General features: G+C 39.0%; 2 protein-coding genes across 2 annotated transcripts; both read right to left on the minus strand.

Moving 5' to 3' along the window:
• Nucleotides 1-2,815: 2,815 nt before the first annotated feature.
• On the minus strand, nucleotides 2,816-4,692 carry ccr7 (chemokine (C-C motif) receptor 7). The gene is made up of 3 exons (XM_058402218.1): nucleotides 4,510-4,692; nucleotides 4,266-4,306; nucleotides 2,816-4,070 (listed from the first exon to the last, which is right to left on the minus strand). The coding sequence occupies exons 1-3, from the start codon at nucleotides 4,523-4,525 to the stop codon at nucleotides 3,030-3,032; spliced, it is 1,098 nt and encodes a 365-aa protein (XP_058258201.1). The 5' UTR covers nucleotides 4,526-4,692; the 3' UTR covers nucleotides 2,816-3,029.
• A 5,160-nt stretch (nucleotides 4,693-9,852) lies between these two features.
• Nucleotides 9,853-15,271, minus strand: notum2 (notum pectinacetylesterase 2). The gene is made up of 11 exons (XM_058403764.1): nucleotides 14,985-15,271; nucleotides 14,531-14,583; nucleotides 13,368-13,463; nucleotides 13,161-13,221; nucleotides 12,987-13,063; nucleotides 12,649-12,748; nucleotides 11,803-11,991; nucleotides 11,624-11,724; nucleotides 11,329-11,476; nucleotides 11,013-11,060; nucleotides 9,853-10,729 (listed from the first exon to the last, which is right to left on the minus strand). The coding sequence occupies exons 1-11, from the start codon at nucleotides 15,254-15,256 to the stop codon at nucleotides 10,423-10,425; spliced, it is 1,452 nt and encodes a 483-aa protein (XP_058259747.1). The 5' UTR covers nucleotides 15,257-15,271; the 3' UTR covers nucleotides 9,853-10,422.
• Between the last annotated feature and the right edge of the window lie 5,209 nt (nucleotides 15,272-20,480).

Here is a 20,480-nt window from a genome sequence, read left to right on the forward strand (position 1 = left end):
CAAAGGAAAAATAATTGTCTTACATTTAGGACCTCCACGAGCCATGAGAACGGCTTCACTTCTGCTTGGAATTCAATGTTTCAGGGTTCCTTTCAAATCTTTCCAACTGTACTTGAAGGAATAATCTGAGAATTTCAACAAATAAAACTTTAGAAAATACCTTAGGTTGGTGCAAACAAAAATGGAATTGGGAAGATTCTTTAGGGAACGATTGTGAAGGATTGGTCAGAATTTCTTAGAGAAGGGATAGGATTGGACAGAATTCCTTAGGAAGTGGACAGAATTCCTGTGAGATAGGACATGAGTGGACAGAATTCCTTAGAGAAGAGACAGGAAAGGACATAATTCCTTAAAGAAGAGACAGGATTGGAGAATCCTTAGAGAAAGGACATCATTGGGCAGAATTCTTTAGAGAAAAGACATGATTGGTCAGAATTCCTTAGAGAAGCAACAAGATTGGTCAGAATTCCTTAGAGAAGAGACAAGATTGGTCAGAATTCCTTAGAGAAGAGACAAGATTGGTCAGAATTCCTTAGAGAAGAGACAAGATTGGTCAGAATTCCTTAGAGAAGAGACAAGATTGGTCAATATTCCTTAGAGAAGAGACAAGATTGGTCAGAATTCCTTAGAGAAGAGACAAGATTGGTCAGAATTCCTTAGAGAAGAGACATGATTGGTCAGAATTCCTTAGAGAAGAGACAGGATTGGTCAGAATTCCTTAGAGAAGAGACAAGATTGGTCAGAATTCCTTAGAGAAGAGACAAGATTGGTCAGAATTCCTTAGAGAAGAGACATGATTGGTCAGAATTCTTTAGAGAAGAGACAGGATTAGGCAGAATTCCTTAGAGAAGGGACAAGATTGGTCAGAATTCCTTAGAGAAGAGACAGGATTAGGCAGAATTCCTTAGAGAAGAGACAAGATTGGTCAGAATTCCTTAGAGAAGAGACATGATTGGTCAGAATTCCTTAGAGAAGAGACAGGATTAGGCAGAATTCCTTAGAGAAGTGACAAGTTTGGACAGAATTCTTTAGAGAAGGGACATGATTAGACAGAATTCCTTAGAGAAAGGACATGATTGGTCAGAATTCCTTAAAGAAGAGACAAGATTGGACAGAACTCCTTAGGGTGTGGACAAGATTAGACAGAATTCCTTAGAGAAGGGAGAGGATTGGTCAGAATTCCTTAGAGAAGGGACAAGATTCCCTAAAGAAGAGACTAGAAGATTAGAAAGAATTCCTTAGAGAAGAGACAGGGCTGGAAAGAATTCTTTTAACAAAGAGTAAGGATTGGACAGAATTCCTAAAAGAAGGGACAAAGATTGGACAGAATTCTATAGAGAAAGGACATGATTAAACAAAATTCCTTAGTGAGAGGGCAGTATTGGTCAGAATTCCGTAGAGAAGGGTGAGGATTGATTAGACTTTCTTCAGAAGGGAATGGGATCAGTCAGTCACTCAGTCAGTGTTCCTTGATGAAGGTTATATTAGGGGTTATATAAGGGGTTACATTGGTCATAATATCTTTGAAGCAGGCTGGGATTAGTCAAAATTCCTCTTGGAGGAAAAGAAGGAAAAGAGATTAAAAAAACACTCCTTGTTCAAACCTCTGAACATATAACAGGTCTCTACATCGGGATCTGTAGAGCGAAGGCCAAGAGCAGATATTTGTGTCAGAAATGCAGCGGTGTTTGTGAGTTTGTGGCTTTCACACTGGCTTTGTGATTAAAACTCAATCTTAGAAAAAGTGCTACTCTTTACAGCTTTAGGCAGGCGTTCATGCAGGTTAACGCTAAAAATGCCGTCTGACGATAGTGTGAACCATCTTTTTAAATTCTCGATTGCTCACATATGCTCTCGTTCTGTCGTCTTTCAGTCTTCTTTTTCACAAATTTATAGACAGACCTTCAGGTCGGTTAACACCTCATAACATAACCGTTACTCACCTCATAAAGCTGGATGCAAGCTTCACATCATTTTATTAAGTATGGCCATTGCCTATAACAGAGGCAACAGAATGAGTGTGAAGCGCAATGTGATTATTTAGAAAATTCTCACATAACTGAAGGTGTGATCGAAAGGCGTTTTGCTACAGCGCTTTAAGGTTTCTTGGTGACACGACAAGCTGTGGATTTTTGTCTTATTAATTAAGAAAGTGAAAAAAGCTGTAGCTGCTATAACGTAAGTGACAAAACGATTCAGTGATTCAAAACTAAAACTGAGTCCTTGGATGACTGCTGTGGTGTCAGGGGAATAAAACACTTTAGGATGTTTTATTACAGGAAAACAATCAACAATGGGGTGTGTAACAGCAATGTCATTTCATCACACTCCCCAGTTGTTGATTACTTTCCCATAGCAGCAGGATACGGAGTGTTTTATCCCTTACGCGATGATAGATACGACTTTTCTTAGCGATGAACGAGTGTATATTTGTTATTTGGTTTTTCTGAGTAGAATATTCGGTTGAATCTTCGTTGTGTCTGCAGAAGGGGCCTTTTCTGGCTTTTTGGCTTTGTTCGCTGAGGTGATATAGAAAGGTATTAAATCAGAGTGCTGTTTCTTGTGTGTTCTACGTGTGTATTAATCCTGCTCTGAGTTGTCAGTTGTTTTTATCTTCACAACTTTGCGTGTTTATGAAAACCACGGAGCAGACAAGAAAACTGTGACAGAGTGCATCTAGATCATGCTACAAGAAAAAAGAAAAAAAAAAGAAAAAAAAAAGAGGCCCTACCATTTTAGTGTATATGTGTAAAAATGGGTCTGTTTAGGGTTCGAGCTCACATTAGAGGTTTTATATATTAAAAAAAAGCTTTATTTTTGACTGTAAACATTATAATGGAGACAATGAATAAATGTGGGCATGTATACATACAATAATGCAGAATATAAAAGTTATGGAAAAATAAAATATCCTGTTTTTTTGTTTTGTTTTAAAACAAAAAGTTAAAATCTGATATAGTAAGATGGAATAAAATGTGAAGTAAAATAGTAAAGCATATATACTCTGAAAAAGAGAAAGAGTCACTGGCTCATGGGGAAAACGATGTGGTGTCAGTATCAAGCCCGGCCGAGGATTTCCTCCTGCCGGAGTATATGACATGGCTGGAACTGGAGAAGCCCAGAAACTTCATCAGTTTCAGCAGATCGTTGCGAAACTTCACTCCAATGAAAGCGTACAGGAAGGGGTTCACACAGCAGCGCAGGAAGGCGATACCTTGGCTTACGTCCATGGCATAAAGGAGGCTGTTGTCGAGGTCGCACACGGTGGTGTTGTGCGTGCTCAGTCCCATCACCACGTTATACGGAAGCTGGCTGATGATGAACACGGCCACCACGGCGAAGATCACCTTGAGGGCTTTATTCCGCTCGAAATTCCTGGCTTGCACCAGGGTCTTAATGATGCAGCTATAACAGAAGACCATCACGAGCGCAGGCAGGACGAAGCCCAGCACCATCTGGCTGACTATCATGGAGATACGGGAATCTTCGCTCTCGTTGCTATACACCACACAGGTGTTGTTGGAGTTGACGTTGGCGTAAATGATCTCAGGCAAGGAGAAGATCACGGCCAACACCCAAGTGATCAGGGACGATATGCGCCCGTAGTGGACGGCGTTGGAACGGCAGCGGTGAGCCGAGACAGCTTTGGTGATGGAAAAGTACCTGTCTACGCTGATGCACATCAGCAGGAACATACCGCTGAAGAAGGTGATCTTGTACATGGCGTACATGGCCTTGCACGGAATCTGCCCGAGCTGCCACTTGGTCATGATGCTGGCGGCCCAGAAGGGCAGTGATAACGCGAAGAGCAGGTCAGCTACAGCCAGGTTCAGCAGGAAAATATCCGTCATCGTCTTAATCCGCTTGAAGTAGACGTAAGTCAGGATGACCAGGAAGTTTCCAAAGAGAGCCAGGAAGCAGATGATACTGTAGATCATGGGTAGGAACCAGGACCGGAAGTTCCGATTGGAGTCCTTCCCACAAACCGTTTCATATTTGTCATAATCAGGTGTGTAATCATCTTCAGTTGTTTCAGGTGTGACATCCATGGTCACGTTGGACCAACTCGTCTGGAAAAGAAGACAGCAGCTTCTTACTCAACAGCAGCTTCATTTCAAATATGCCTTTAAAAACGGACACACATTTCTACATTCACAGCTCCGTCTCAAACACGGCTTGTGATTTAAAAAAAATAATAAAAAAATCTGTTATTGAAAGTAGCGCATTTTTAGTCATGCAGAAAGCAACGGTGCTAAATGTGTTACCTGAAAGTTGCAGGACCACAGCAGAAGAACGGGAGACAAGGCTACAGATGAAACAGAACACGAATTAGAAAAACTGATGTATTTTTAGATCATTAATGGGTTTCTCTGTAGAAACCTCTCTGGTTATCATAGCACACTATTAACGCTAATTTCACTTCTATTTCTGGCACAAACTGGAAGTAGACAAAGGCGACAGAGATCCGTTTTCTTAAAGTTATTTGGTTTTAAAAGCGCTCGTACTCACCCGTGAAGGAGACCATCGTGGTGAACGAGTGTGTGCTCGACGTCCGCCGCACTACTGCTCAGAAGACTGTGATCAGCAAGGCTTTTTTTTTTTTCTCTCTCTCTCCCCCTCTGCTCATTGTGGGAACATGTCTCCTGTCTTTAAAGCCACGATCAGAGGAAAGGGTTTTCACCTCACCTCACTCGCACTGTTTCGAGAAAAACAAGACAATAAGACTTTTATGTGTACAGGGTTTATGCTTGCTACCTTTTGGGTAACAGATTATGAAATTGTTCCTGCCTTACACTGAGTGCAGGCAAGCATATAAGCGGCAGGTGCCAAAACTTTAACTGTAAAAAATAAATACAAGAAATGTTTCATTTTCTGTGGATTATTTTCTATATAATGCATTAAGAAAACTGTCCAAGAGTTTAAAGACGGGAAAATTAACATGAATCGGGGTAAAAAACATACTGATATTTAATAAAAGTAATTGTTGTTGCCACAGTTTTTGCTGTAACTGTTTCAATCCTTTAGAACAAAAACAACATCTTCAATAAAAATCCCCCTCTTACAAAATAGAAAAATTGAAGAAGTTAGATGCAATTATTAGGACAAATCCGACAATCGAACCTGCAGCAGGGGTCTAAACTGACGAGCAGCTTCAAAGAAACATAATTTACTTTATGTAAAGCATGTGGTGAAGAAGCAAGAAAGGAAGTAGAAAGAACTCAGGCCCAGACTTAACAACCAAAAAAGGGCACGAAAGGGTACACTCAAACAGACTGATCAACAACAGTAAGGTAACAACGTCAGGAAAGGGGGGAAGACTGAACTAGAACAGGTATTATCGTCCTGACCCTGTCCCACTCCTGTCCTGTCCTGTCATTTTTGACATTTTTTCACCTGAACCTGGTCACCGGTTCTGCATTAATCCTTCATTAAAGTGTCATTTTTCAATGCAAAAAAAAATATACTTACTGAGTACATCCTAGGATTACCTCCTCATTTCTGGACCTCATCATACTTCCTGGTTTTGGCTCTGTGTCGTTGTTGTTCATTGCGAGGTCCTATCACTTTAGGGAGAGAGGATGCTTAGCCGTTCATCTTATGAATGGGGCAATGCGTGTAGGAGGATGAATCCCGTGTTTCATTAATTCATGACTTGAGTCATTAGTTCATGACTTGAGTCAGGTTTGTTAGTGAATTCAATTCAACTCGTAGAGAAAATAGGAATGGTTTACAGAAATCCGGATGCAGATTGCGATTCCTAAGGAGCAAACCAGAGGCGACCGTAATGATGAGGCAACGTGAAGAAGAAACCTGAAGAGGAATGTTGCTGATGAATTCACCGAAGCAGACCAGGGGACTCGGAAGTAGTGTTCATCAGGAATGTTTTATTGGAGATCAGAACACACTGCGGTGGTCATGGAGTCCAGTGAAATGGAACATGTGTTCCATTTCAGGCCTTGAAAGTGTGACCATACAAAAGCCTTTTATAAAAGGGGAGGTGGACCTCACAGGTGTCAACTCCCTGTTATGACAAGGCAAAAGCCTAGAGGTGATACTATTAAACAAAGCACTGAATGGGAGAAAGATCCCCAGAGTTGGCCCATAACTGTCAGCTAGTTCACAGTTCCTGATCATCGTCTGATCTGATCACCATTTGGTGGTGAGAGCTGGGATATTTAAATCTTATGCAAAGAGAAATGTATGTTGCAGTAGATCCTACAGGAACCAGCCTCAATCATCATTTACATTTCTAGCCCTTATCCAGAGCGACTTACAATTTATCTCATTTTATACAACAGAGCAATGGCAGCTTGGGAAACAAACTCACAACTATTCAGCGGCCCAACACCTTAACCACTAATCTACCACATCCTCAGCTCATCTATGTGACAGGATAAAGTGTGTTATGGTCACAGCAGCGCTCTTAGGTACAAATCCAGGTGAGATTGTATACACTGAATAAAAGGTGAGACTTGTTTTAGTGAAATGCAGATCTTCAGTGGAGCAACAGAAGTGTAGGAGAAGAAGTATGAGGATGAATGAGGGACGTTTTGTGATCGTGTCAGGACGTCATCACAGTAGTACTGTGTCAGGTTAAGGATGAACTCACTAGCAAGGGGGGTTGAAGTGGAACAGCTGAGAACCTGACTGTCATGGCGGTTCCCACAGGGGTAGAAAGTGGGTCAGAGAAAATGGCCGTGTGGGAAAAACAATGCAACTTCAAGCTTTTTATTTTTCTCCCTGCCTCAGACTTGGGTGTACACAGATACACACATGGTTTCTTGTGTGCAGCTGTGGCTGATGTGTAGGCTGATTTTTCAGTTTTCAGTGCGTATCTGTATTTGAATCAAACTAATACCTAAGAATTTCATCGTTTAAAAGAAAAAGCTGCAATCGGCACAGCGATCTGTGAAAATATGACTTGTCATGGAATCTTGAAACTTTTTAGTCTATTTTTATTTTCGACTAACGGTTTCCTATAATACCCACAATGCCACGGTGACAGGGTTTTCGGTGGGATTTAACCCTCACCTCACCTCTACCTCTCCAAAGAGAGCGATGCAGCAGCGCTTTAGTCCTTCGGTCTTTAAAACCTCTGCTGTAAAACTTCTTAGTTATATCATGCTGGAAAATGAAAAGTGAGGTGAGAATATAAGAAATAAAAAAAATTCATTATCAATTCTTTTTAATTTAAACTTTCAATTAAGCTACAAAGGGATCGAATTTTCTAGGTGTTGCAGTGTTGGTTTTACCACGAAGGGATAGATAGCAGCAGGCTAGATAGATTTCACGGATAGATTCTGAAACCCACCCCCCAAAAAAAACAAAAAACAAAAACAAAACATACGCTAGGTGACCGCAATCTTCACAAATCAGTGAAGTGGGTAGGTCATGTCAAAGGAAATGCTTCAGTGCAACTTTTGTGCAATGCCGTGATAACAAAAAACTTTCCCAGTGCTAAACCATTATCAGAAAATCAGCCTTTGGTTCCAAAAAAAATCACACCTGTGTTGCATCTGGTACACTATTACAACCTCAATATTAACAACCAGGAAGTGAAAAATTGTGAAACAGCTGTGGTTTTTTTTTCTTTTTTTACTTTAACAACATGCCCCCACCCCCCCATTTACTACCCTCCACGATACCTCTCAATGCTAACCTTAGCTTTTGGGTGTGCACAGGTACACAGTTGGTTGCACGCATGCAGCTGCGGTTGGTGTGTGTACTCGAGTGCTGCTAAGGAAAGGGGTGCTGACAGGAAAAAGTGCAGCGACCACAATCCAGGTGAGTCATGTGACCATGCAAGCTGCACTGGTAAAAAACAGTGCAAATCTTTGCTGGTGTGGACCTGCACGCTTGGATTTTCGATATTATTTCTAATAGAATTTAACTGCATTCAGCTGCCAAGGGGTGATGTGCTTTCAGAGATCCGATAACAGTTTACATGCATTTGCAGCCAAATGCAAAAATAAATAGATATATCTATATATATTAAGAATAATAATAAACATGATACATAAAACAATGTGTCAGACATAATCATGAATGAAATGTGAATGGAAAGAAATACTACAATGATAGTAAGAGATTTTGTCTGCGATCAGAAGGTGTGATCTCTGGTTAAAGTATTTAAAAGCTGCACAAACCAGAGGCATAAAGATCAAAGAGCGTAATAAGAAGGAGAAGAAGAAAAAAAAGTACAACTTCCTTTCTGCAAGACACTTTCACTCATCAAAACATTTTCCGTTGTGAGATGATCACAGCCGCCATCTGTCAGTGATTTAAAAACAATAAGAAAACATGCTTAAAAAACATTATTATTATAATTATTATTATTATTATTACTTTACATTAATGTTACATCATTTCATTTATTTAGACATTCTCTAGACAATATCTTTGAACAGAATTGTTATCCATTATATATAAATAAATAAATATAACAAAATAATAAAATAAATTTAAAATAAAATATAAAAAAATATATATTTTTTATTTTTTTATTTACCACTGACTTTAAAAAAAAAACAATTCATAAAATTTATAAAATAACATTTCTAAAAAAAAACAAGAAAAGGTAACTTTCATCTCAAACTTTAAGTAGCTTTTAATTTTTTTCTTGTCTTTTATTCTTGTTATATGTTTTTCTATAAATTGTATACATCTTATATATATATATATATATATATACATTTTTTATTATATATGACATTTGTGTTTAATTTACTTATTTTATATTTTTAATAAAAACATTTTCAAATATTTACATTTTCATATTTCACTGGCTTACCTCATATTACTTTTGGATTGTTTATTATGTTAATTTTTTTTATTATGTTCATTTTCATTATCTGCCTATTTTACTACTTTATTTTTTGCTAATTCTTTTTCTTTAACTAATAATCTAATAACTAAGTTAAATGAAGTTGATTGTTATTATTATTATTATTATTATTATTATTATTATTATTATTACACAACATACTTGAAACACAAAGTCAAATCAGTATTAAAACCTAAAAATAATTCTTCCTTTTTTTTGGAACAATAGTAGGGTTTTTTTTTTCTCTACCCGATCAGATAAAGGAACTTTATGTGAAAAACAGATTTCTGAGGAACAGAAAGTAGACTGTGGGGAAAAAAAAATTTTCAGGTTTTTTTTATTACCACATTTAGTTGTTGTTAGCTGATTGTTACTCCTACGTGGAACAGAGCCGAGTTCATCACCGCATGATGGCACAAAACTTCTCATTATCTATGAGCACTGAGGAAATTCATAAAGAGAGACTCCTAGCTCTGTCTCATGGGTCTGACTCATGAGTCTCGTGGTTCTGACTCATGGGTCGGTTATTGACTCTCATGAGAATTCGATTGCAGGATAATGAGCACATGTACCATCATTTAATCATATCATCTCTCATCTCCTGCGATTAGATTTTTTTTCCTTTAACTGTCTAAATAAAACTGAGGTACATTTCTATGTTAATTTCGTATCCATCAATCAGTGAATAAATCCTGATACTGGTTCACTAAGGGACACAAACTAGGATTAAGATTAATCTAAAAGAACCTGTATTAGGAGGGAAAACATTGATAGCACATTATTTTTAACTAAAAGTGCTAATTTAGGTTACTTCATAAAGATATAGGTCTCTGGGCCTCATATAAGATGTCTTTATATGTCTGCATTATTATAGCAATTTTTCTTTATACGTGAACGCTCACTATACAAACATGAAGTTTAACGAGGGAAAAAAAAAAAGCATGTGACACTGAAGGTTCTATTACACGTTTATTAGCGTTCAGCAGCCTATAAATGTCAAAGGCAGTTGATGATAATACAGCATATTTTACTTTATACTCAGTACATACAAGAACATGTGAAACGAATATATAAATAATCGTGTAAAGGTTTGTAACTGGAAGGATATCGTGTAACACTCTTCTCAACGAAGACAAAAGATAATAAATAAAGATCATCTTTAGGCATGTGGTTGCTGAGGGTCTGTCAGGTGACTGATATGAGCTACCAAACCCTGAACATGTCATGCACCTTGGGTACAGTATGGAGTAGAGTGTATAGAATTTCAAAAGAATCTCTAGAATTCACTGGGATTGTCACATCAAGCTCTCGTTGCCCCTCGACTCACGGTATTATATAAAGATGTCTTGTTTAGATGGGGGGTGGGGGGGATAAAGACCTCCTCATTAGACGAGTTTCAGGTTAACTATGGATTAACTGTGACTAGATAATCATAATCATATTCATAACTCATGCTTCACTTCCATAAATCCATCACACATTTGGCACAGAAATCCAAATACATACTCACGGCTCAAAGATCTCAACCTCTCTGGAACACAAAAGAGTGACTCTAAAGGTCGCTGAGCAAATGCTACTATCGATCAAATTACCTCTGCTTAGCCACCGTTGCTGATCATGCTGGAGGAAGCGCCGCCGTCACGCTTCGTGTCCAGACCGAGCTTCTGGAGGTCGACGCCCATGCTAGCCAGCACCTGGAGAAGGGTCATCTCTTGCTGAGTGGCCTGGTCGATCAGCGCCGGACACGTCGGGTTGCACTGAGGCCACTGGCACGTGTCGATCAGGTGGAAGGGGCAGCCTTTCAGTGGCGTCTTGCTGTTCTTATTGGCCTCCTGAAGGCTTCTGTCCCAGCACTGGAGCGCACGAGACAGAGACGTTCCCTTCACTTGGAAATCCATCCAGTTACTGAAATCAAAGAGAGGTACAACATTAAACATTATCCTTCTTAAATTAATTCAATTTATTTATTTGCAACAGATACAAATAAAGTCATGAGGTCGTTTAATGACCCACATAAACCTCCCGGGTGGTCCGTGCTATCAGCTATCATTACGGCAGGCGAGGGGCTCGCTGCTTAGGTGTGTGAAAGTATGAGGTGGCATTTTGGTGACATCCAGAATGTGACGTGATGGATGCGTGGACAAAAACAGCAGCATGAGCTCACCGTGTGCGGCGGCAGTGTCCTTACCTTTTAGTGATCAGTGTGTGGGACAGGCAGGATGGGGCGAACACAGCGCTGGGGGGATAAAACAACAAAAATACCCATAAAACCATATGATGAGAGGTGCTTATCTATATCTAAATATATATTTCTATACAAGCTACAATTAAGTTAATAGTGCAGGACTTTAGTTTACTTTAGTTTACAATTGACTTCCTTAATAATAATAATAATAATAATAATAATAATAATAATAATAATAATAATAACTGACACCTCTGAACTAAATGCAGCTATTCCTCCATTTTACCACAGAGCAGCTTTGTGAGACTGCAGCACTTACGTGACGTCTTTGAGGGAGGTTTTCAGCTCTTTCCCGAGATTCTGCATGTAGGTCCACTGCTGCTCAGAAAGAGACTGTCCTCCCACGTATATGTTCTCCACACGCAGTTGTTCCTCATCGAAGAGCCACTGAACCACAAACAGAGGAGCTGCAAAGAACAGATTTATTCTGATTTGTTGCTGTGAGAAAGCTAGCATTTCGAATGATGGGGAAAAAACCCTGTTGAAACCACAATCATGATTTGTGATTTGTTGTAGCACTATAAAGCTGATTTGGGCCATGTACATCAACTCACAGCTCAAGAAGGAGTACAGCTTGTGTCCGAAAAAGCATTGCCACTCCTCGCCTCTCTTGTAGTGCTGCTTACATTTATCCGGAATAACTCCGTTCCACATTCTGTTGGGGATTAAAAATAGTTATTCTCTAGTTTTACAAAGATGTCTGAAAGTGCAAGAATTGAGGAAATGACTTTACCGTAACCCTTTCTTGATCGCATCAACCGGAGTACAAGAGAGACTGTCTGGACACTCTGGACTCTTTTGCTGCTTGCTCTCCAGGAACCATCCGGAATCGACCAAGCCTCGAACCTGCACATCTGCCCCAAGCTGCTCCAGCTGACTGGCCACTTTCTCGATGTTCAGCAACACACCTGTACCTCCAGCACTGCAGGTAAGTGCAACAAATATAGACAAAAAAAACCCCATCATGGGACGTCTCATCGGTGTGATAACTGCGTTGCACGGCTGTGCATTCTTTTTTTGGACGACCAAACATGCCGCTAATCTGGGAAGAATCTCCAGAATTCTGCGTCCCATTGTGGAGGGATATAGATAGGTATTATGTCATAGAGGTATACATCTTCGTGGTGGACGACAGCATGGACTGAAAATAGAGATCCTGCCGGGGTTGCGTGTGCTGCTCGGATGGTGCCGGCAAGGAGCTGGCTCCATACATGGAGAAAGTGTTGAAGCCACCTGACCCGATGCCTCTGCGTCTATTGTTTCCAGCAATGTGATACTGAGATCTAAATGTATCTTGACAGCTATAATGACTTGCCACCAAGCGTGAGGACATACAATCCTAGACGTTGCTCTTTCCACTTTGATTAGCCATTTAATTTAAATAAGAACGACCACAGCGCTGTTGAATTCTTGATTCTGATTGGTCAGGGGGTGTTGATTAGTTTCCTATAACAGCAGCTCTGATGGTCATGGGATGATATCAGCAAACGTTGTAATGTGGTACGGTTTCATTAGTAACAACACGTTTCAGATGGGCTTGTGTAAAGGACGCTCCACATAAACAGATAACATGTATTACCTTGTTCCAGCCAGCATCACCACTTTGGCCTGTTTCAGTCCTTTCGTCGCGAGCTCTTTGATCAGCTCCCGAATGATCACAGATCCCATGAAGGAGTACTCTGACACAGAGCAGACACAAACATAAAAAGGGTAAATGACACAGATACCAGTCTAAGGCTTCAATTAATGTTCACATCAAACATCTCATTGACTTTGCATGGCCACTGTAGGTGTTGTTGGGATGGTGGTGGTGATGATCCGGAGAATTTTGCGTTAAAAACCAAATAATTTGCTAAAATGTTTACAATAAATTCCTTTCCCCTGATTGGTCCACAGCTTTAAGACAATAAGTGTCACCTGTTTCTTTAGCCTGCTTGGTCTTTGCTGCTGGTTTGTTACCACTCCAGACATCGCTGGAGCAATAAGGGACAAACCTGGTCATAGAGAAAACACAGAGAATCACATTAAATGTAAAGATGCGCTCGGGTGCTCGACACGTTCCATTCACAATTACACGTCTGATGCACTTACACAATGTTGGCATTATACCAGTGCGGATTCTCATCAGATTGGGATGACAGGATTCCAGTTCCTGGGGGGTAAAAACACGGATTTAAGGATTCAAGCCCAGGAGATTGAGAGAGGGAACGAGGAAGAGAGAGAGATAGAGAGAGAGAGAGAGAGAAAGAGCTGGCATGCAATATTTATTGCTACAGGAAGTGATAGACAGCAGCCTACCTTTGCGAGTTTGCGGCCAGTCAGTTGAGCTCATCAAGCGAGGGATATTTTTATATCTGGAATCACAGGTCTCTTTGTTGTAACAGCACCAACCACCTAAAAATAATTCACTAATATTAGTCGGACATCCGGTTTACTAGGGCAGCCCCGTTCGGCTGCTGTTCAGGCTCTCACGGTATGGAGCACCTGCACCGGTGCAGGAATGGACAAGAGTGTTAACTATCGCATCACTAAATAAAGGCTTCGGAGCATCAAATTAAACCCACTAGAGATTGAATTAGTGTCATCATTTAATTGGTGGTTAGAACTGAACTCTGCTTACACTGCGTTCACATACACCTAACCTTCACCTCATGCTTTTTTTTTGTTTCGAATAAATCAATCTCTGCATGAGTTACTACATTTTATTTGTAATCCTCCATTTGTAAAGTCACTTTTATTCAGACAACATGTAAAATCCCAACAGTTTCTATAGCGAGAATGTGACCTAATCTGCTGTGACACTTTGTATTTAGCATTGGCGCTAGCTATTAGCATTCAGCTCACTCTTATCATGCTAGCTAGCCTTGGATACATTAGTTATAAAGCTGTTGTTAGCCTTAGCTGATGTTGTTTTTTTTCCCACACTTTGGTTCCTTTGTGAAATTAGAGCTTATTAACCTTATTATTATGTGACTCTTGTGACTTTTTTCTTCCTACTTTTACTTTTTCCCACAGAGGTTGATGCTAACATTGACCTCTTTTTTTTATACCAAAGATCTGTGGTGGTTGTGTTTTTTTCCATCTCTGTGTACTTTTAGTCGTGTCAGGTTATCGAGTAAAAAAAGCTGAAACAAACTGAATAAAGCAGAAATCCTTTTGTTTATAGTATAAAATTCCAGATTGAAAATGGAACATGAGAAATTGCAATATTTTTTATAGTGAGTAAAGAATTTCTCTCATTAACACAGCTATACTCTCCCACTACACAGCTGCTGACACCATCAATCGTACATGCGATGCGAAGTGAAGCAACACATCGTCACACGGTCCAAAAAAAAACGAACAACAATATAAAGAGCATGCCTCCAAGAAGATGAGCAGCGGTCAAAATAACGCCGAGCAGAGCGTTTAAGCCTGCTGACGGCCCCTTGACAAAATTAACCTTGTTTTTAAATACTCACCCTCCAAAAATATCAGCCACCTCTTGCTTCCTTTGAACTCCTTTAGGTAAAACCTGTGGACGGCAAATAAATATAGAATGAGATAGAATAGGAAGAGGTTAGGGATGAGCCTAGGACAACCTGAGGTCATCGCCATATCGGGACCTTTTCCTAATTTTGTCATCCAACGTTTATACCTTCGATCTGTTTGATCACTACAGTAGGTCTAACTATTTGACCGTGTACCACTAAACTACTGTACTTTAACTAACTGGACATGTAACAGGTTTTTTATTATTAACTTCAACAGTTAATAGCTGCTTCAGTGCGAGCGATAACAGGAAATGGCTTGTCAAATGAATAAAAATTACACCATGTTGCTGTTTGCTTTGACAATTCCTCTGCAGTATAAGAGGAATAAAAACACGTTGCTATGGTTATGGCTCTGATCTGCGACACGATCTCATATTCTCACCCCGCCGCAGTGCCGTCGTTACACGTGGCCGGCGTGTTCTTCAGGAGGTGCAGCTTCATGTCGTCGGCCGGCTTGTTAGCGGATGCCGTCTGCTGGTTCCCTGCACGCGTGTCTTTGCCAGAACCTGGTGCAGAATCGTCGTCTGGCCCGACCTCTGCAGACGGACTGCTGGGTTTTTTAACTGCCTTGCCGCTCGGTTTGGCATTTCGGTTGTTCTGACATAAAACTCCTTCCAGAATGAGAAGGAATATTACATGAGCCAGGATCTTCATATCAAATCCAGCAGGACCTCCTTAGAACAAGAAGTGTCAGAATGATTAAAAAAATGCCTCCAAGACTGACTTAAAGTAATTCCTTACACCGACTACTACTACTAATCATAATAATGTCAAACAATCAGATATTTCTCAATATGAGATAACACATCGAAGAGTACAAAACCTATTTCAAACACTTTCCAGAAGTAAACAATGAAGAAGTAATAAAGTAGAATGAGATCACAACATAATAAATATATCTTTAATATAGACAAATCTGTGTACAATTCATTATTATTGCTCAATATAGCTAATAGAAGTTTATTACGTTTATTTCTGTACATTTTCCGAATTCGGAAATGGTCTTTCTAAGAGAAAATGGTTGAACTAGACAGATACACGCTAACAGAACAGCTTATCAGTCTTATATTTGTTTCATGATCATTAAATAATGAGAAATACAATGTAAATAAATAAATATGTCTTTATTCGAGATATTATCACTCACTAATAAAATTTCTTCTAAGTTTGACAAGTCTGCTCACCGAGACTTCCTGAATGGAATAGAAAATTGTAAAGGAACAGGACAAAATTTTACTCATTTTATGCCGGGAATTTGGAATTTGCAAATATTTGGAAATCAAACAATGGAAGAAATAGAAGCATAAAGTGAATGAGTCTAGAAATGAAAGTCTAAAAAGGCTTAGATTTATTATATAATCGTTTTCAAAGTGAGAAATAGTAGCTGCATTTGCCAAGGATAGATTTTTTTGTCTAGTTTAAGCAATTCCATCACAAACAAATTGTTGATTTTTGACTTTTTTGAACAGACAGACAGAAAGAAAGAAAGAAAGAAAGAAAGAAAGAAAGAAAGAAAGAAAGAAAGAAAGAAAGAAAGAAAGAAAGAAAGAAAGAAAAAGTATGTCTAGAAATGGGACATCATTATATTTTCACTTGGATTTGACAAGTTCAGTCACCTTGTGGTCTGGTTACTGTTCAACTGGCATGGTGACATTACTGAATGTAATTAATCACTAATAATAATTATAATAACAATAATAGTAATAAAATCAAAAGAAGAATGAATGAATGAGTGAATGTAGTGAGCTAAAATATTCAGAGTAAAAGAGACATACCCTTTATAATCACGCGGTCCTGGTCACCTTGTTCTCTGGAGAAGTCTGCTGTGTGGACCACCGTGGAGGAATTGAGCGTTATTGACCTGATGGTTTATTGAAGCGAGTGAAGCGAGATCTTGGACTATGGATATGGATGTGCTAGGTTTTATAGTGCCACCATATGGATTGCATTTCCTAGCGTTGATCTCCCCCCTCCCCACACACTTTGAGCCGGTGCCAGCTCCGGGCTGTAACTGATGACACACCGGCGCTGGACGTCCGATGCCAAGAAGAAAAGATAACAGGCACTCTACCAACCATATTTCAAAGCCAGGCCCTACCCCTCCCTCCAGCGGCGTCCCACAACAACTCCTCCTCCTCCTCGCTGACGGCTCGGGCCGGCTTTGATTTAAACACCTACATGGCTGGAATACCTGCACGGCATTTCAGATACATGGCATGCAACAGGTCAGTGGAGTGAACGTCGACTACACGCTCCAGAGAGAAACAGCAGGTCCGGAGTTAAATGGTGTTTATATGCCAGGCATCAACAAGGAGCGAATTTACATGAGGTCTAATGAATACTTCACTCAGATAATAAACATAAACACAACCAAATTTAGCAAATATTTCTCATTAAGAGATCATTATATATGATGAATATCTGTATGTATCCCATTTCTAGACATTTCAGGTTCAAAAATTGTATTCATTTTTTGTTAAAATTGAATAATTTTGCTTCTTTTTGGACAGTCTTATGACAATTTCAAGATGAACATGAACAAGTTTGATGTAGAAATAGGCTTAATAATCTTCTGTTTGCTTAATAATCGATTATTATATATATAAATATAAATATGAAAGATATTTTCACTTGCTAAGACATACATTTTTATGCATTTTTAAAGCATTACAAAGTATACCAAATTTCCTATTGGGGATTAATAAAGTTTATCTATCTATCTGTCTGTCTGTCTGTCTATCTATCTATCTATCTATCTATCTATCTATCTATCTATCTATCTATCTATCTATCTATCTATCTATCTATCTATCTATCTATCTATCTATCTATCTATCTATCTATCTGTCCATCATTTATATTTTAACATTTTGAACATTTTAAAATATAAACCAGCTTCTGGTAAAATTAAAAATAAAATAAAATAAGTTTATTTATATCTCTTATAACACCAAAAATACGGCATTCTTTTACTTAAAAAAAAAAAATTATTATAAGCAACTATATTAAAAATGACCATATTATCATTTAAATTCATTTGTAACTTAAAGGAAATAATGTTTGAAAAACATTTTCATATAAATCTCATAATCTTTCGAACACAGAATCAACAAACACATGCATTACTTCTTTATTATATGCAGGTTTTGTTGCATAAAAACAAATGATTATGTTTTATTACTGACTGATTACTGAGTGAATCTTGACACTAAAGCAGTTCAGTCATACCAGTCAGACCAGAAACAGATTTTAACTTTGATTTTATCTTTAAAAGTGAGAACTCTGAGGCGGAAGTTTGGGTTTCCTCGAAGCGTCATTGGCACACAACTGAAATATTTTGATTAATGTTGTATTTGAAGGGCAGAGAGTTTGTTATCGCTGTAGATATTAGTTTATTATTTGTGACAGATCATTTAAAAAAAAAAAAAATTAATTTGCAAGTGTAGATGAACCAGCTTCTACTGTATGGACTTATTTATTGATTCGATTAATTAATTAATTTATTTATAATTTTTTTAAATTTATAAATACATTTATTTATTTATTTTTTTATAAAGAAATGTATTTATTTATTTATAAATAAATGTATTTATTTATTTATTTATTCATTCGTTCATGTAACAAAATTATACAAAGAAAAAAAGCCGAGCATCTTGTATCAGTGCCATTATTCAAAGCAGCAACCGATTTTAGATCCATTTTTTTCCCGAAACAGGTTTTTACAGTGTTGCGTGATGCTAGGATATTTTTTACTTTTATCGTGATGAGATATCTGGGTGCTTTAAAGCCTCGCCAGAAAATATTTCACATACATGAAACTATTCGAGTAACGAAATATCTAAACAAGTCATCCAATGACATTGCGCTTTGGATTTGATCTAGCGAGCCTTCATTCTTTTGCTATTTAAGCGCGTGCGAGCCTCATTCTGTCTTCCCAGAAATCATTGCAACAATCTGTTAAGCAGACCTCAAAACACTTAAAAACCTGAGAGAAAGAAAGAAAGAAAAAATCAAGGTGTAAATCAAGCAAGAATGTTTAGAAAAAAAAGCATTTAGATGGCATTGCCGGTCTTTTATGTCTTTGATATCTGCTTCAACAGATTTTTGCAGAAGCTGGCAGCAGCTCTTGGGATCGATAGTGAAGACTCTGGATCGTGGCTGGAGCTGAAACACCCTCACGCTTTCACCTCCAGAATGACCAGATGCCCAAGATGCCTCAGTGGGGCAAAGGGAAATACAATGACAAAGACTTTTACACATACACACACACACACACACACACAGAGCACAAGCAGTGTCTCACAGCCAGGGCTGGAAAAAAATAGCAGGGAAATTATATAGTTAGTGTGGAAGTGGAAAAAATATCCAGGCCAAAAATGTCAAAGTCAAGAAAGTTGCTATTTTTAAATGTGGTCAAGATTGAAAACAAGTCAAAGTTTAACTGAGATGAAAAGTTTTAACTTACCTACAAATGTTTTTCGGTGTAAAGCAGCTCCACTTTTTCCTTCAAACACCCATCACTCAATCATACGCCTGCTGCTGACCTGCACAACTAACTCGATCAAATGAATTAGAAGTGAAATATCAAGTAACGTTAGCTAGCTGACTAGCTGATTATGCTAGCTACTGCAACCTTCGAAGGAAACGCACTAATGTTAACGAATCAGTGAACTTTCCTCAGCATGCTTTTTATCATGAGGCAAAGTTTTGTTTTTAATAAGATTTTATACGTCCTTAAGATCCACACTAAGGTCTCATGGGTTGTTTATGTCCAAACGTACGTGGATAGCTAGAGCGCTAAGTAGTTGACATAATTCTTGCTAGCTTTTTATACTGTCGGGCGTCGTTTGGTGATATGATTGGAGGAGAAAAGAAGACAATTTTTTGATTTCTAACAAGTACATTAAAGCATTAAATTTTAAGATGGAGAAATGGAGGCAGGATGCATTGGAGCATGAATTTATTTATTTTCATTAGTCGCTAAGTTTACATGAATGGATCTCTATAAGAGATGGAGCTGGAATGCCTCTTCGGAAGGTCATGGGCTCACACACGCTGTCTAGGACGAGGTTTTGTGTCATCGCGGCTGTACAAGCAAGCTCCATTTCTCAGCTGACACGCATCAAAGCATGCCACGCTGCTGGGAACAGGACAGGACCTCGTCTGTACATAATGGAGGACGTTTGTGGTCGTTATTGAAGGTCTTTCTTTGATAGTAGGAGTAGTAAGATCAATGCATGCAAGTTCATGCAAGTTGCATAAGTTTCAGTTTTGCTGTTTCAGGCCACAGGAGGATACATCAGCAGAGGCAGCCGATAGAGGCTCATGACAGAGGCAAGTAACTACGTGGCCTTGGAGTCAGCGACCACCCGCACTGTCACGGCCTCTGATTGATTGCCGCAAGGGTCACGCCGCTCTGAAACGCCGTCCCAGCTGATCCAAAATGTGCCAACACAACTGCTGGCCCCTGAGCTGTGAGATGACTTACAAAGGCAAACATCCATACATCCACTCATGTGCTCGCCTGTTCCGAATGACACTAATGTGCATTGTACTGTCATGTTCCCATGAGTGATGGAGCTCCAGCTTCGCAACAGCCAAGCGCTCGCATGCTAACTGCAGTCAGAGCGAATGTCAAAGACGATTAGATCTAGATTCGAGTAGGCGGTGAAGATTAATCAATAGATGTGAAAAAATGGATCAGTGGACGTGAAAGGCTAGGTGGTAATTAAATCGATGAGATCCTCTGTATAGTAAATGAGAAAGAAATGATTGTCAACTATTCTAGCTCTCCTTAATATGTACAAAATGTGAGGATCACTGAGAGGAACAGCGTGAGGCTGAGGGATTATTATCTGCACCTTAATTGTGCTTCAAC

Source organism: Hemibagrus wyckioides, linkage group LG11, assembly GCF_019097595.1.
Source record: "Hemibagrus wyckioides isolate EC202008001 linkage group LG11, SWU_Hwy_1.0, whole genome shotgun sequence".
NCBI lineage: Eukaryota > Metazoa > Chordata > Actinopteri > Siluriformes > Bagridae > Hemibagrus > Hemibagrus wyckioides.